Raw genomic sequence first — 15971 nt, forward strand, 5'->3', positions numbered from 1 at the left:
TTAGTAGAGGTGTGTGATAGGGACAATAGCTTTTATCGATTGTCCTGCCTCCAAAAGGCAACTCTGGCCTCTCGCCTCTGCTCCACAGCTTGGGACTCAGTGCAAACAACTAACTGAGAGGCAAATCAACTAACTGGCCCTGTCACCTGCCCCTGCATACAACTCACAGGCCTGGGTTCCGGTAAGCAATTCTGGTTACGGCAATTCCTAAGTTACAAAGTATGGGTGGTGCAAGCCTTTAACCCAGCACTCAGGAGGCAGAGGCAAGTGGTCCTCTGGCTTGGAGGCCAGCCCTGTCTACAGAGTTCCACTGCCAGCTTTGGTGGTACATGTTTGTAATTCCAGCACTTGAGAGGTAAAAGCACAAGGGTCAGGAGTTCAAGGCTAGCCTCTGCTACCTAGTGAGGCTGAGACTAGCCTGGGCGGCAGGAGTCTGGTTCGAGAAACAAAACTCCCCTGCTGGGAGCTTCCTGGAAGTGGAACAATGAGGTTGGTTCTCAAGGTGATGGTGGCTAGGTGTCATTGACAAATGCCACCAAAGCCCAGTACTGCCTCCATGGCTGGACTCCTCTGCTTCACCCCCTGCCAGTGCTTCTGTAAGGTGTTTTTCTTCTGTTCACCCTGGTTTCCTCAGCCCTCATCTTCATGGCCAATCTTAGGCAGAATCCCCCCAAGCACACACACACACACACACACACACACACACACACACACACACACACACTCCTTTTGGTCTTGCTGGCCACAAGCCAAGGCCACTAGCAGTGCTAAAACTGTCAGCTAAGATCTGCTTCTCAGCTGTTGGAGAACATCGCTGTCCCATTAGTTATAGTTTGATAAGGTCGGCCTGCGGTGCGCCAAGGGGGTGCTCAAGCTGCCAGCCGATGACAGAAGGCAAGCATCCTTGAAGGAGGGGTCAGAAGAGGTCACAGGACAATGCCAGGTGCAGTCAGGACAGAGCCCAGAGGATGGGTGCAATGGCCAGGCACTTGGACAATAGGAGCGGTCTTGAAGGACATGTATTGGGGTAGGGTGACAAGAGATGGGGGAGAGGACCCTTGTAGGCTGGGGGTACTGAGCTCCACCACGGTTTGGAGAGTTTGCAGAGCCCCTGTTGGGAGGCAGGCAAGAATACAGACCTGTTGTCCACGGCAATGGCTCAGCCTAGGGAACATAGGGCCGCAAAGTGGGGAGGCACGTGAGACACTGGGCGTGGGAACAGGCTATTAGGGTGGGAAGAGGAGGGGGATGGTGACTCTGCCAACACCTGGCCAGCAGATGTTCACAGAATGTGCTGGATGGAGCTGGAGCTCAGCAAGGACACAGCTTAAGGCTGCTTCCTGCTCAGGTTCTCAGGAATGGCTCATGTCACTCAGAGGCTGACTATATGGTGCCAGGCTGTGAGGACCAGTGGCGAAAGCTGTCATGGACCCCTTCAGACCTATGTGGCCCTGGGCTCTGGAGTGACAGATGGGTCCTTTGCTCTGTGGGTGCTGGCCCCTGGCCTTCCAGGTGCCTACCAGCCAAGAGTCGCCCTTCCAAGGGTAGCAGGCCTCAGTGTTCCTGGCCAAGCGGGCTGCAGGCCTGCCATTCCCTGTGGGTGGGGGCTGGGAGGGCTTTGCAGTGGCTGAGGATTGGCCCAGTGCTGACACCACCCATCCTCATGAATCCTCTACCCTCATGAATTCAGTTTTAAGAGTTGGAACTCACTTTGTAGACCAGGCTGGCCTCGAACTCAGAGATCCACCTGCCTAAAGACGTGGGCACACACACACACACACACACACGTGTGTGTGTGTATATCCGTTCATGGATGTGTGCAAGGGAATGCAGGTGTCCTTGGAGGCCAGAGGCATCTGATACGTGCGAAGCTGGAATTACAGGTGATTGACGGCCACCCTACGTGGGCGCTGTGACTGGAACTTGGGTCTTCTTCCAGAGCAAGTCAGTGCTCATAACTCTAGGCCATCTCTGCAGCCCTGTGTCCGTGCCTGTGAAGTACGTGTGAGCGTGCCGGGCCATGGGGGTGGAGAGAGCACAACTGGGCAAAGCTGCTCATTCTTTCCCTTTCATGTGGGCTCTGGGACTTGATCTCAGGATGCTAAGTTTCACAGCAAGTGCCTTTATCTGCTGTGCCCTGAGGTGGCTCTGATGTCCCAGGCTTGTGGTTCACACCTAGAACTCCAGAGTGTAACACCAGCGTGGGTTAGATACCACTTCAAGAAAAAAAAAAAAAAAAGAAAGAAAAGCCGCCACGGGACCAGAAGAAATGAGGCACACACCCCATCCAGGGGGCTGGGATATAGCTTCGGAATGTGACAATTTATTTAGGGGTGAAGGAGGTTTCACCCCCTTTCCTGGCATCGATACAATATTGAAGAGCAGCAGAACAAAACGTACAAGACAGTGATCAGCACGAGCCCGCCCTCCCCTGGCCCAGATCTCCCGAACCCACGTCCAAAATAAGCTATCTTCCCCACCGGAAGTCCTCCCCGAGGGGCGGGGCAGACTGGGGGCCCGCCCCTTCGTCCACTGGCCAGCTTTATTACCGTTCCTGCCATTAACCACTGGAGGCAAAGTTTAGCCAGCTGGGGGCTGGATGGTTGAACCACAGACAAAGGCAAAGACACTTCATCTTTAAAATGTGAGAGAAAAGAGACAGTGCCCGTCCCCAAATATAGAGCTATGTACGTATATTTTATATATATATATATATATATATATATATATATATATAATCCATTCGTGCAGTTCATCAAACGAGCTTCTTAAAAATTAAAAAAATTATAAGATACATATTTCTTTAGGCCTTTGTGTTTTTTTAAGTTAAAACCCACAAAAAGATGCCTACCACCCCCTCAGCCCAGGTATGCCCAGCGTCTGACCCCGCCACTCGGCCCCTTCAGACCCTCTGGTCCGTCACACAGCCGGTGCACTGCACACGGCTGCAGTGGAGACCTGCTTCCTTTAAGGACGGTGGGAACTGTAGGCTGGGAAGTGGGGTCCAGAGCCCCCACTTGCTTCTCAGGTGTCTCTCAGAGGGGAACCACACTCTCTGGGCTTCCTGAACCAAGAAGAGAAGCAGACAGCAAAACTAAAACCCTTAAGCTTTCTCCTATCTTTTAAAAAGTGATTCCTTGACCCACAGAAGCCCCAGGCAGGCCACCTTGGTCTAGTGCACCGGAACCCAAGGGTAGAACTGCCCAGGCTGGGTTCTACTATCCATCGAAGTGCAAAAAACGTAAGAATAAAACAAACAAAAACCCCCCAAAACCCGAACAAACCAGAAAAGTAAGGAGAAAGGGTGGGTGTGCCCTCTCAGGTCCCCAGAGGCCAGGCCATCCTTGACTGACTGACCTTGTTTCTGCCATGGCCAGCCTGAGTTCCACCTTTCCCTTTAAAGGCCAGGCCAGCCTGGGCTCTGAAGCCTCCATACTGCAGTGAAGTATCTCAGTCTCCTTTGAAACGAGGCAACGCCCTCCATTATACCAGCTCCTCTGAAGCCAGGGAGGGAGGCCCATTTTGCCTCCTCAGGCTGGGCACCTGTAGTGCTTCATGCTGAGGCCTCGCTGCCCTGTCCAACCTTTCACGGAGGGACTGACTTAGATCAGGGAAAGAACCACAGCGGGATGGGTCCCAACCCTCCTCAAAACCCAAGACCCAGGACTCACCCACACTCCTAGTTCCTGACAAGTGGGCGGGAAGGGTGCGCTTACGGGGCACGACCTGCAGGGGGCGTGGGGGGTCATTTCACATACAAAAATAAAGCAAATTGGACTGCAACTTCTGCTTGGTAATTAGGCAAATGAAAAGCAGCAGGGGTGGGGGAGGGGCCTTCAGTAGGCTGATGATGCAGGGCTGTGTAAGGAGTCTGTGCAGCCTCTGGGCCTCCTGCTTCAGACCATTCAGGACAGAGAAGAGGTCCGCTCATCGGCAGGCTCGCATCTTCCCTGTGCCCGTGCACCTTGAGGCTTGTGCAGCTTGCGCAGGGGCTAACCCCGTCAGCCGCTTTCTAAAGCCTGCATCCCTTTCCCAACCAGGAATTTGCAAAGGTGCCCAGGGCGTTAGGGTGTCTGGGGAGCTACTGGGAACCACGTGACCCAGAGAGCTGAAGAGTAAAAAAGCCCGTGATGGGATGGGCGCCTTGGAGGCACCAACGGTAAGTTGGGTCCGCTTGTTCCCTGCACTTCCTCCTAGTTACCTTAAAACTGGTTGTCCTTTCTTTCAAGCAACTGGAAGCATGTTCCTATGTCACAACAGACACACCCTGCCTGCTGTCAAATAAGGACAGCTGTGGCCACCTCGGTGGCGCCTTCCATCCCAGGGAATCCACCAGCTAGCTCAGGCCTCCACCCGCACCCCAACATCGCCACCTCACCTGTGCAATCGCTGCGTTAATACGTTCTTAAATAGCTTTCTCCCTCCCCCACCTGACACTCTTACGAGTCCTACAATGGTCTTTTTTTTTTTCCTATTTTTTTCTTTTCTTTTTTTTTTCCTTTTTACAAATTTTTTTCTTTTTTTTCTTTTTTTTTTTTTGCAAAACTAACTTTCACTTTCCTGTCATAAAATCACCTCTGAAAACACAACTTCTTTACAAAAAAAGGTCACAAATGACACAGACTCTCAGGAAAACACATTTCTATGGTCTCTGCAAACACCTGTAACTGGCACCCAGGTGGTGGCTCACCCGGGGGAGGGGGAGGGGGAAATCGCCTCTGGGGACAGAAGCGAAATACCAGCCCTTATTTGGGGGAAAAGCCAATTGGCACTTGGACGGTATGAGAGCTAACACAGGACAAGGTGGGGCCAGACTATGGCCCCCTCAAGCCCTGTGAGGGCCCCTGTTTTATACCCTGGGGCAGGGAGGGCTGGGGCTGTGCTGCAGACCCTGGCAGGCAGGCGGTGACAAGGAAGAGTAATCTTCTAAGACCAGAATACTTGTCCTTAGGTCACGTGGTTCTGCCTCTTCCCATGCTTCTGAGCAAGGTACCAAGGGCAGTGTACACCAGAAGCCAGCTCAGGCCACATGAAGGAGCACGCCGGCCAACACCCAGGTGAATCCCAGGCAGTGGCCAAAGGCAGACCAGTGCTACCTGGGGACCGGAACCTCCCTCCCTCTCTGCTAGTCTCTGGGTGCCCGGCCTGAATCTGGGGCTTTGGTCTCTGCCACTGGCATGGATGCCTCAGTTCCCTAGCAGCAGAGGGCAGCAGAAGCTGCCCAAGGCACCCGAAGGCTTCCAACAGGCTAGACTGTTAGGAAACCTCAGCAGTTAAAAGCAAACCGGAGGGGTGGGGGAAACTGAGGACCCCGGGGAGGGCTCTGGGCCTCCTCTTTCCTCCACAAACATCTGCAAGGAGGCTGCAGCTGGGCTCCTCCTCTACCAGTCCCCACGGTACCACGTGCGCAGTGAAGGTCTGACCTTCAAGATGACCATCCCATGAAGGGCCTGAGGGGGCTCCACGTCCCCCAGCAACCTGGGATCGGAGCAGCCTGTGGCTTCCACAACAAACCACACAGACTGGACTCTGCCAGGCCTGGCTAAGGCAAGGGAGGCCACGCCTTTAGCGACCCTGTTCTGAGGAACCGTAAAGGGTGTTGCAGGGAAAACTAAGGCCCTACACCCAACACACACACGGATCTACACAAGGAGCCAAGGGGCAAACACACGTGCACAGCCAGAAGTTTCCACAGCAGGTTCTTGCAGCACCTTTGGTAGAAAACGGAAGGGGTTTTGAGATGCCCAGAGGCTGTGGCAGGTTGCCATGTCTGCCAGCCCCTCCACCTTCAAAGGAGGTTTGGGATAGAGACAGTGTGTGGGGCAAGAGATCTGTAGAGGCCTGGTCCACACGTAGGCAAGCAGGGAAGGGACCCTCTGGCCCAGCTGCTGCCACCCACCCTCAATGGTGTCGAGGGAGGGACCCATTTTGGCCTCAGCCTTCACTCAGTGCCAGGGTGGTGAGAGACTGTGCCCACCCTAGGCGGGATCTCCTGGGGGCCCTGCAGTTGGCGAGATAGCACCGAGACCAGACACTGCACACAGAGCAAGAAGCAAGCTAGGAGAGGCAGGGTGGGGGTATAGATAGGATAGGTGAACCCCACGTTCTGAGGATTCCCCAGAAACCATCTAGTGGGCCCCACCTGCACAGTCAGGGACAGTGCCGGGGACACCAGGGCGCAGATCTTCCTTCCTGGGCCCTACCAAGGCCCTAACCAAGTCCAGGACTACCAGCCCCATCCCTGGGTCAACACGGAGCCATTCGAGGCAAGCAAAGCACAGGCATACGGGTCTGAGGGCAGGGACGGGGTGGGAGCACAAGTATGACTCCAGGAAGGAGGCCCCCCAAAGCCTCCCTCCTTGAGGAAGCCCCTCACTTACTTGGCCCAGTGCCACCCCCGCCCCCGGTAGCACCTGCCACCCCAGCAGCCACCTTCTCGAAATCCTCAGGGCTGCAGAATTCCTTGATGGTCACGGTCAGGAGGTTGCTGGTGACATCTGTGACGACTACATTGGAGCATGGCGACATCTCAGGGCGCCAGTCCCCAGCCTCAGGCTCGGAGGAGCCAGCACCTGTGGGCTCCAGAGCTGTGTGTAGCACCTGGCCCGCAGCAGCAGTGACATCAGGAGGCACCCGCTGGCCGGTGGCAGCCGCCTCAGGAGGGATGGACAGATCGAGCACCTCTGACTCTCGCCAATTGGGGGCAGATCGGCTCAGGGTCTCGGGGAGTAGCTTGGGTGGGGCATCGTCTGGGTCAGAGGACTGCAGTGTGGGTGAGGGGCAGCCGGAAGAGCTGGAGCTGTGTGCGTCAAAGGGGGCAGCAGCTGGGGTGGCCAGGAGCAGCCCAGGCCCCGAGGAGGCCACATCGGCTTTGCCCGCAGTAGAGGGCGCCAGCGGGGCGGGAGGGGGCTTGTAGAGCGCAAATGTGCCAAACTTCATGTGGCGGATCTGGGTGCGGAGCATGCTCTCGCTGAACTTCTTGCTCTTCCCAATGACCCGGTTCCGTGAGGGGACTTTCGGGCGGGCCAGTGCCCCGGTGCCCTGCGCAGTGCTGCCACCTCCCGGACCCTTGTCAATCACCTTCAGGTTCAGGATGATGCGGTTCCGCTTGGGTTCCCGGGGCTTCACCTTACGGTTGATGATGCGCACGGTCTCAGAAAAGGGCGAGATGGGTGGGCGCAGGCCAGGGCTACCCCCTTGTGGGTCTGGTCGTGGCAGGGGACGGCGGGACATACGGTGGCAGCGGCGGATGTCTTTCTTGAGCCGGTGCACCGCAGCGCTGGAGTGCAGCTTGGGCGAGGAGGCGCTGGCGCTCGGCTTGACAGAGAAATGCACATCACTGATGCGGAGGGCCTCCGCCTGGGCCCGGGCCTGCGGGCAAAGGGGCGTGGGTGGGACCTCAAGACTTCCCGCGGTCCCTGGACACCCCTGTGCCAGATAGCCCTGAGCTCCATCAATACATGTTCAGAAAGAGTACCCAGAACCATCAGTGACTTATGACCCTTCAGACAGAAAAAAAGGGAAAGTCTGGAGAGTGCAGCTCAGGCTTGCCTGGAATGCATGGGACCCTAGGTTCCGTTCCAGCACCAAATAAACCTGACATGGTGGGGCACACCTGAAAATGGAGGCAGGTGAACCGTAAGTTCAAGGTTATCTTCAGCTGCACAGTATATTTGAGGATAGTCTGGGTTACATAATACTCTTCTAAAAAAAAAAAAAAAAAAAAAAACCAAACCAAACCAAACAGAAAACCAGTCCAGAGAGGTGGTGGTGTGTAACTTGTCTACCACAGCCAGGTAATTCTTAAGGTCTTTTTACTACCCGTAAGTGAGCCTGTGTGTGCACCCACCCCCACCCCCCACCATTCTTGCTGCTTCAGCAATAATGACAGGAACCTTGTGAGGACTGTTATGGATCCCAGGCAAGCCTGCGACTCTTCCAAGGGCTAATTTTCTTGGTGCGACGAGTAGATCCACCCTGACCTCAGATGACCATGATCACACCAACGATCCAAAGGCCTATACTCAGAAGCCAGTGTGAGAGTCTAGCCTAGGCCTCTGGTGGACACAAGACAATGGAGCGGAGGCAAGTGTGACCTCTGAAAACCCCCAGGACCCAACAGCAGCTCGGCTGGTAGAGACCTCACAAGGCTCACCCCGTGCCGGATGCCTTAGAATACTGACTCCTCCATGGCCAGCCTTTCCTTCTCTAAGGACGAGGGCCTGCTGTGCAGCCCGACTCTGAACCATGCCTTCCATAAGGCGCTACTCTCCAGAGACACGGGCTACCAGCAGCAGGAGGCGGTGGCTTTATGGAATGCAGAGAGGAAAACAGATCGGACGCTGCCCGGATACGGAGAGAATCCCAGCAGCTCCTGAGGCCAGGGTGGCACATGGGGACAGAGACCCGTGCAGGCCACACCCCAGTGCTCAGAGGATGCAAAGAGAAGAGTGGACAGCTGTGGCTGAGGACCAAATAGGGAAAGACAAGAATCCTGACTCTAACAGCAACTCCGGCTACCGAGGGGCAAAGCATGGGGTTAGGTTGTGACACTCTAGCTAGGAGACTTTAGGGGCTTACTCCCATGGCTAATGTGTTGAATCTGTTGGGGCCCCCAGAAAGAATTTGTGTTGGGGGGGGAACTCTCCACCTGCAGTTCCCACACACTGGATGCTTAATGAGTACAAAGAGAAAACCTGTAAGAAAATCTCTTACTTTACAAACCCAGATCACGGCCAGTCGGGGTCTCCTGGCTTATAGTGAACAGATGTCTTCTTACCCGGGATGTGTTACCCTCAAGGGACAAACACATCTGAAGACAACCTGGCTCTGTATCCAGGCTGGAGCATCCACATTCACTGACACTAGGTGGCAGCACTGAGCCAGGCACAGCTAGCTCCCAGTGCTCTGTCCTGTTGAGTTCCACAAGGAACTCAACTTCTTAAACCCTCCCAGGTACATTGATGGGGGAGCTTAAGGAATCTCTTCAGAAACAAGGACTTGCCATCGTCTCACGCTGCATCCTGCCTCCACTCTCTGGTCATCAGATCTGGAGCTGGAGTTGCAGATTTGGGAGTCTGGTACTCTAACACTTAGCTGCTGAGCCATCTCTCTAGCCCCCACTGACTAGCTAACTCCTACAGAGGTTGGGGGTGGGGGTGGGGGGAAAGGCTGACAGGTAGTCCTTGGAGTGTCAGGATGTGTGCAAATGGTGGACCCAAGATGACAGTCTAAACCTCACTCCCCTTTCTGCGCTGTCTCAGTGAGTCCCTGCCATGGTGCCCTCCTGAGAGCAATGTTAGAGCACCTGATGACCACACATTTGGAGGGAGCCAGTGCTTGGTAGGTACCAGGCTTCTGAGAAACCAGCTTTTCCTAAAACATGCTTTCAAATGGCCTATAAGAAACATCTCGGGGCTGGCGAGATGGCTCAGCGGGTAAGAGCACTGACTGCTCTTCCGAAGGTCCTGAGTTCAAATCCCAGCAACTACATGGTGGCTCACAACCATCTGTAATAAGATCTAACACTCTCTTCTGGCGTGTCTGGAGACAGCTACAGTGTACTTATGTATAATAATGAATAAATCTTAAAGTAAAAAAGAGAAAAATCTCTTACTTTACAGTGTCTAAACAATATTGCATAAGATACGGCTCTTGGGCTGAACAGAAGGCTCAGCGGGTAAGAGTAATGGCTGCTCTTCCAGAGGACCCAGGTTCAGTTCCCAGCACCCACATGGCATCTCACAAATGCTGTAACTCCCAATTCTAGAGATTCATTTCTGACCTCCATGGGCACCAGGCATGAACACGGTACATGCGCGCAAGCACACACACATGCACACACAGAGGCTCTCACATATTAAACAAACAAAAAGATGTTATTCTCCTCGGGTTGAGAGGTTTGGCAGTAGGACCTGGGTCTGCTTAGTGAACTTGGAAATCACTGCAGGCCACACTCACTGCACTAACAGGATATGAGTGCCTCCAGAGTTTGGGGAGTGCTGCAGACAGCATCGAGACACCGCTGCTAGCTCTCAGCAGTGGTGGGTCAGTTATTAACCTGTTTTCTTTTCCAGGGTGTGGAATGGGTTCACGGCAGCCATCTCAAGAAGGCTCCAGGATTTCAGCATTCCTCCTTGCAGAAAAACCTGAGTGTATTCTGAACTGCCTCTTACTCACAAAGCAACAGGTCCAGCCTAAGCTACCTCCCTCCGCATCCCTTCACAAGCATCCCTCTTTGACCAGCTGCTTCCTAAATTCTGGATTAAGGCTCTACAGCAGGCAGCTCCGCCCCCTGCTCTAGCATCTCTGAGCCTTGTTTCCTACAGATGTGTGTTCAACTTCTGCCTGTAAAAGGGGACTAGTACTATTAATTCCACTGAGATGTTGAGACGATTAAAGGAGATGATTCGTGCAGAGGACTCAGCACTGCTGAGTCCCAAAACAAATCAGAAACGACAACTTTTAAGAAAAGGGCATTTTGAGAATCCACACTCAAGATCATTACCGCCTTGACCAGGAGAGGGCGCTCCAGGGGCGCCGACAAGCTGTCAACACAGCCCACCAGTCTTCCAGCTGCTCCGCCCACCCCCTCCCCACCCTCAAGCTACCGGGTTAAGGTTGCTGAGTTAATCCCCGAAGATGCACCATGGCTAGGGGCGGGGAGTAGGGGTACAGGACTATAGGATTCCGGAATCCAACGCGTATTTTCCCACATTTGCATTTGGTCCAAGGCTAATTCTTTACCCCCAGTCCTTTGCCTGGGGGAGGGGGTCGAGACAGCGGGACTGGTCCACCCTTCCCCCACTTGGAGCTCTTTGGACAAACTGGAGATTAAGAGGTTCTGCATCTTGCAGTCTCTTCTCCAAGGAGCCCTTCCCGTGTTATGCTGGTGCCAAATTTGGTGAGAAGACCTGGGGCATCGTTAGTTCTTTAGGGAAACTACGGAGGCGGCCATGGGCCGCCTTGCATTAAGTGGCCAACAGGGATCATCTTGCTCTCCTCTTCCCAGGCTCTGTTCTTCCTCATCAGAAAACAAAACAAAAACAAAAACACCCCTAACTCTCCAAGATGGCTTCCCATGAAGTTCTTCGCTCTCTTGCCAAACAGGCAATGTTCACCATGCCCCACCCCATCTTCATCGGAACCTCCAGAAATATCAGGATTTGGGGGTGGACAGGCTCAGGACCCGAAAGCTGGTAGTCCAGTGTGGATGATCAAACTCAGGTTGAAGTAATTTAAGGTCAAATTCAAGTCGGGCCCCCAAGTGCTATGGGAGAAGGCACAGAATCACAGAATACAGACCCAAGAGAGGTGGGCAGCTATAGGGCACGGGAGGCCGGGTGTTTTGCCAGGAGGTAAGCCTATCTATAGCCCCAAGACTCTAAAACACAAAACAGGCCAGTGTGTTCAAGGCTGGAGGAGATGAAGGGTCTCACTAGCGAAAAGAGCTTCCCGCTTCCCGGTCACCTCCTCCCCTGAGTATGCCCCACCTGCTTCACTCACCCGCTTCCTGGAGCAGTCGGATCCCCCACCCCCAGTTCCTGGTTTCATCCCTGATTACCCCAATCCCAGGCCCCTCTGGCTGGGCTGGCTGCGGCCTGCTGCCAGGAACTTGTCAGGGACTCACAACCACCCCCTGCCCAGCTGGGGCCCCTCTGGAAAAGCCTGCCCGCCTAGGCAGCGGCGGATCTGTCCCTCCCTTGCAGGCCGTCCCTGTGCTGCGCCCTGGCTGGGGGCCCGAGCGGGGGCTGCTGGGGCTGGGCCAGGTTACCTTTAGGAGGAAAGTTTTGGGTTTAGGTCCCCTCTTCTTGGGCCCATACAGCTCACGTTCCCTTTCCCTGTAGTCAAGAAACGCCAAAGATGAAAAAGGGTCCCTTCCTGGGCCCCACTCCCCGACCCAGCCCGCCTTTCCCGCTTCCCTGCGCGGCGCCCCACCGCGCCTGCCAGCTTCTCCAACTCACTTCTGCTCGAAGGCTGCGATGAGCCTCGAATCCAGAATGTTCTCCTCTGGCTCCCAAGTGCTGTACCTGCCGAGTCAGGCGTACAGAAGAGCAAAATGAAAACCCAAGGAGCAGGGGCACACCGCGAGGGTTCAAGCATGCACCCCCTATCCAAGGCCCAGGTGTCCTCTTGCCGCCTCCCCAGTCCCCGTAACACCGACCCATGACACTCACTTGATCGCCCACCCTTTCCATTTCACCAGGTACTCGATGCGTCCCTGAAAAACAGAAAGGAAAAAAAAAAAATAGAGGGTGGGGGTGGGGAGGATGCAGGGACGCGAGGAGGCGGCGGCGCGGGGGTGACTGAGGGAACCCGGCTAGCGGGACCGCTGCACCCCGAGGGCCCCGGGGGCTCCGACACCACCGCGGAGAACACAGGGCTGTCCGGGCCGAGGGCTCACCTTGCGGATCCGGCGTTTGATGATGGATTCGGCCGCGAAGACCCGTTCGCCTACTGCAGACAGCTCCATCTTGCTCAGCGGCACCCACAGCCCATAATACTCCCTGCTCCCGCGGCCGGTGCTGCACCGCTCGCGCACGCGCCCCAGCGCTCAGGCCCCCGGCGGGCGGGCGCTCGGCGGGGCGCGCGCTCGCGTTCCAGCTGCGGGCCGACACGTGATGCTCCGGGCCGGAGCGCCGTTGCCAGGGCCTCCCCCTCCCCCGGGGCGGTTGCTAGGGAAAATGAGCGCTCGCGGGGCGGGGGCGCGTGAAGGCTCTTAAAGGGGCCTGTCCTCTCCGCCGCAGTCCTGGCGGGAGACCGATGGATACTTGCCTGCTGCCAAGCGAGTGAGGTGCAGTGCAATCCTACATTGTCCCCCTTCATCCTGCAGGCTCAGGATCCCTGCCACCTCCTACCCTCCTTGTAACTCCTCATGCCAGAATTGCCAGGCCCTCGTCAGAGAGATGCGATAGGCCCAGGAGTCTCCAGGCGCTGTGCATCCTCCTGCAGACGTTTGCAAACAGTTAAATATGATACAGCAGAAATGCATTCACTGCAGCTTTGCCAGGCCTTGTGGGGATTTCTTTAACACATCACCCCATCCATTATTTATGTATTCGTGGGAGTGTGGTTTTGTAACCGGTTCAGATAAGTTAAAACAAAAAACGCCACCGCAGGAAAGGGGGGGTGACGGCGGAGGTGACCCAGGTCTGTGACCACAGTCTCAACACCTGCAAGCAGACCTTGGCGAGTGTGTTTATAAAGCAAAGAAGAAGAGGTCTCAAAAGAGAACCGCAGGGCATCCCAGATTGAGGCCAAAGCAGTCACTCAGCAGAACCCGCCCCTCATGGGCAAATCTGTTTTCGGATTTTCAGGTCGCAGGCCACAGCATAATTCTACAAACCACAGCTGCAGGAATGACTCCGCCATTGCTCCTGGCAGGCGCAAGTGGGATCTGGAACTTTCCCTCCTGGATGTAGCCGGCCTCGCGGGCCTCGCGGAAGCACACATTGAAAAATCTTCCATTCTGTTCGTTTGTTTTCAAATTATGTAATCGTATTTTCCATTAGGCCAGTGGTCTTGTTCTTTACAAAAAGAAAAAAAAAAAAACCACATATAAATAAGGAAACGAAAAGGGAAGGAACAACTCATAACCTGTATTAAGTCATTGGGATCTCCTAGCCCAGTTCTTTCCCTAAACTCGGGCTGCATGAATATACACAGACGCATCACCTGCACGGACAGGTCAGGCACACACATTCTATGTATTTAAATGTTAAAGCACTATAGGGTTGTACTATTCACATTGGAGACGCTATCCTCCAGTAATGATATTGACTGGACATTAACACAGATTTTTGCCCCGTTCACCTGTTGTCTAGGGCTGGGTAGGAGGAGGGGTAGGGATTTGTAAGGGTCAGGATTGTCTTTTGATTTCATAATTGGCTTATTAGAATGAGGTGGGGGCAGAGGGTCTTACAAGTCTCCGCAATTGCACCATTTCTTGAAGGTGCAAATTCACCGATAAAAATCTCAGTTTTCCATCCCTGCACCCCTGATGATATGTATAGAAAGTACATTGACTGAAATCCTTCTGCTCCCCCTCAAGGTCTTTATGCTACTGAGAAAATGCTTTAGCTGGCAGGACGGGAAACCGAAGGTGAACTTCACCTAAGTAGAGAATTGTTCTGCCCCGTGGGGCGGGGTGGATGAGCAGGTAAGTTGAATGTGTGGGTGTCTGTGCTTGTGCAAGCTAAGGAGGCCACAGGATGAAGAAAATGACCACCCATCCACATATCGGATCATTCAGCAGCCTTCGTGAGCCATTGTGGAAGCTTCGGGAAACAGAAGTCAGCTGGGTGAGAAAACTGCCTTTCTCCCTGCATGACCGCACAGTGCAGACAGTTCCCCAACAGAGACAGATTTGCGTCAAGTTGCTGCTGTAACAAACAGCCCCAAATAGAGCAGCTTATCATGACACACTCTGGAGTGCAGAAGTCCCAGGTCACAGTCATTGAGCTAAAGTCAAGGCTAAGGACCCTGAAGAGATAACCAGCTCCTGGCCTCAGCTGGCTTCTAGAAGCCACTGTCACTCCTTTGGTACATGGTTTTGTTGCTCATATTCCTAGTCCTATGGACACTTCACCACCACTGACTATCTTCATGCTTCTTCAAGAGGACCCCAGGGTTATATTGGACCAGATTAACCTCTCTGTGGCGACAACCTTAATCTAAGTGTATTAGGACTATGCCTTCTCACACGGTCCCTGTTGCCCTCTCTAGACCTGTTTCTCTGTTTCACTTTGTGGGTGTATGCCTGTGTGCGCATGCGTGTATGTACACATGCATGTGAGTATGTACACATGCGTGTGGAAGCCAGAGGTTGCTAGGAGTCTCTCAATCATTATTCAATTTATTTTTCAAGACAGCGTCTCTCAGTCGAATATGAAACTGATTAATTGGACTGACCAGCAAACCACACACATACATACACACACACACACACACACACCAACACACACCAACACATGCACACACCAACACACACACACCCCAACACAACAGTGCTGAAATTGCAGCCAGTACTACTGAGCCTGGCATTTCACATGCACGCTCTGACTCCAGATTCAAATCCTCATATTCCTGTGGCCAGCACTTACAGACTGAGCCATCTCCCCAGCCCCTCTCCTCAAATTTCAGTGGTTGTTAGCACTTTTTGGTCATGGACTGTTCTGAGAATGGTTATGTTCGACTGTTTTTAATTGAAATATTGGATGTTATTCATTCAAAGAATAGAGAAGTTTATAGGTGCCGCCTAAGAAGCCTGTCCCATGGTTGTCAACCTCTAGAGAAGGTCATCTCATCCTGAGGAACAAAGTTTCTTCTGCCTCTCGCAAGCTGTTCTGATGTTTGATTCATTATAAGGAAAAGACTCCTCTCCAGGCCTGTGTGAGCTGCTGTCCACAGAGAAACGGTCCTCTTACCTCTGTGGTTCCTAACCTTCCTAATGCTGTGAACCTTTAATACAGTTCCTCATGTGGTAGTGACCCACACACACACCATAAAATTATTTTGTTGCTACTTCATAACTGTAATTTTGCTACTGTTATGAATTGTAATATCTGATATGCAGTATTTCTGATATGTGACTCCAAAGGGGTCTCGACTCCCGGTTGAGAACCGCTGTCTTACCTGAAGCGTGAACCATGTAAGTGTGGCTTCAGGTTGCTACAGCCCCTCCCCTTGTTCTGTTGCTGGTGGTTTTTTGTTGCTGGTCTTGCCCAGGGTCATCATCGTGGGTGCAATGAGTGAAACCAAAGCTGACTGGTCCACTTGTCTCCAGGTGAGCTGTTGCCCTTCCCTGGAAAGTCCCGCAGGAGCACTGAAGGACCAACTGGAGCGATCACACAACACTTCCATCCACACATCCTACAGTCAAAACAAGGCATAGACTCAAGGTTCCTAGTGCGCATATCCTGAGTAATCCCTTCCCCCCACATGTGGGGAGAGCATGCAGAACAGACTAGGAC

General features: G+C 53.7%; 1 protein-coding gene across 2 annotated transcripts; it reads right to left on the minus strand.

Moving 5' to 3' along the window:
• Positions 1 to 2303: 2303 nt before the first annotated feature.
• Cbx6 (chromobox 6) lies at positions 2304 to 12594 on the minus strand. 2 transcript variants are annotated; one of them, XM_021216307.2, is made up of 5 exons: positions 12404 to 12594; positions 12177 to 12220; positions 11964 to 12029; positions 11774 to 11840; positions 2304 to 7371 (listed from the first exon to the last, which is right to left on the minus strand). In XM_021216307.2, exons 1-5 carry the CDS (start codon positions 12470 to 12472, stop codon positions 6373 to 6375), a joined length of 1245 nt encoding a protein of 414 aa, XP_021071966.1. In that variant the 5' UTR covers positions 12473 to 12594; the 3' UTR covers positions 2304 to 6372. The 2 variants fall into 2 exon arrangements, with proteins under 2 accessions (XP_021071966.1, XP_021071967.1); XM_021216308.2 differs by having other exon boundaries at positions 2304 to 7317; positions 12404 to 12559.
• Between the last annotated feature and the right edge of the window lie 3377 nt (positions 12595 to 15971).

The sequence above is a fragment of the Mus pahari genome, chromosome 17 (assembly GCF_900095145.1).
Source record: "Mus pahari chromosome 17, PAHARI_EIJ_v1.1, whole genome shotgun sequence".
In the NCBI taxonomy this organism is placed as follows: domain Eukaryota; kingdom Metazoa; phylum Chordata; class Mammalia; order Rodentia; family Muridae; genus Mus; species Mus pahari.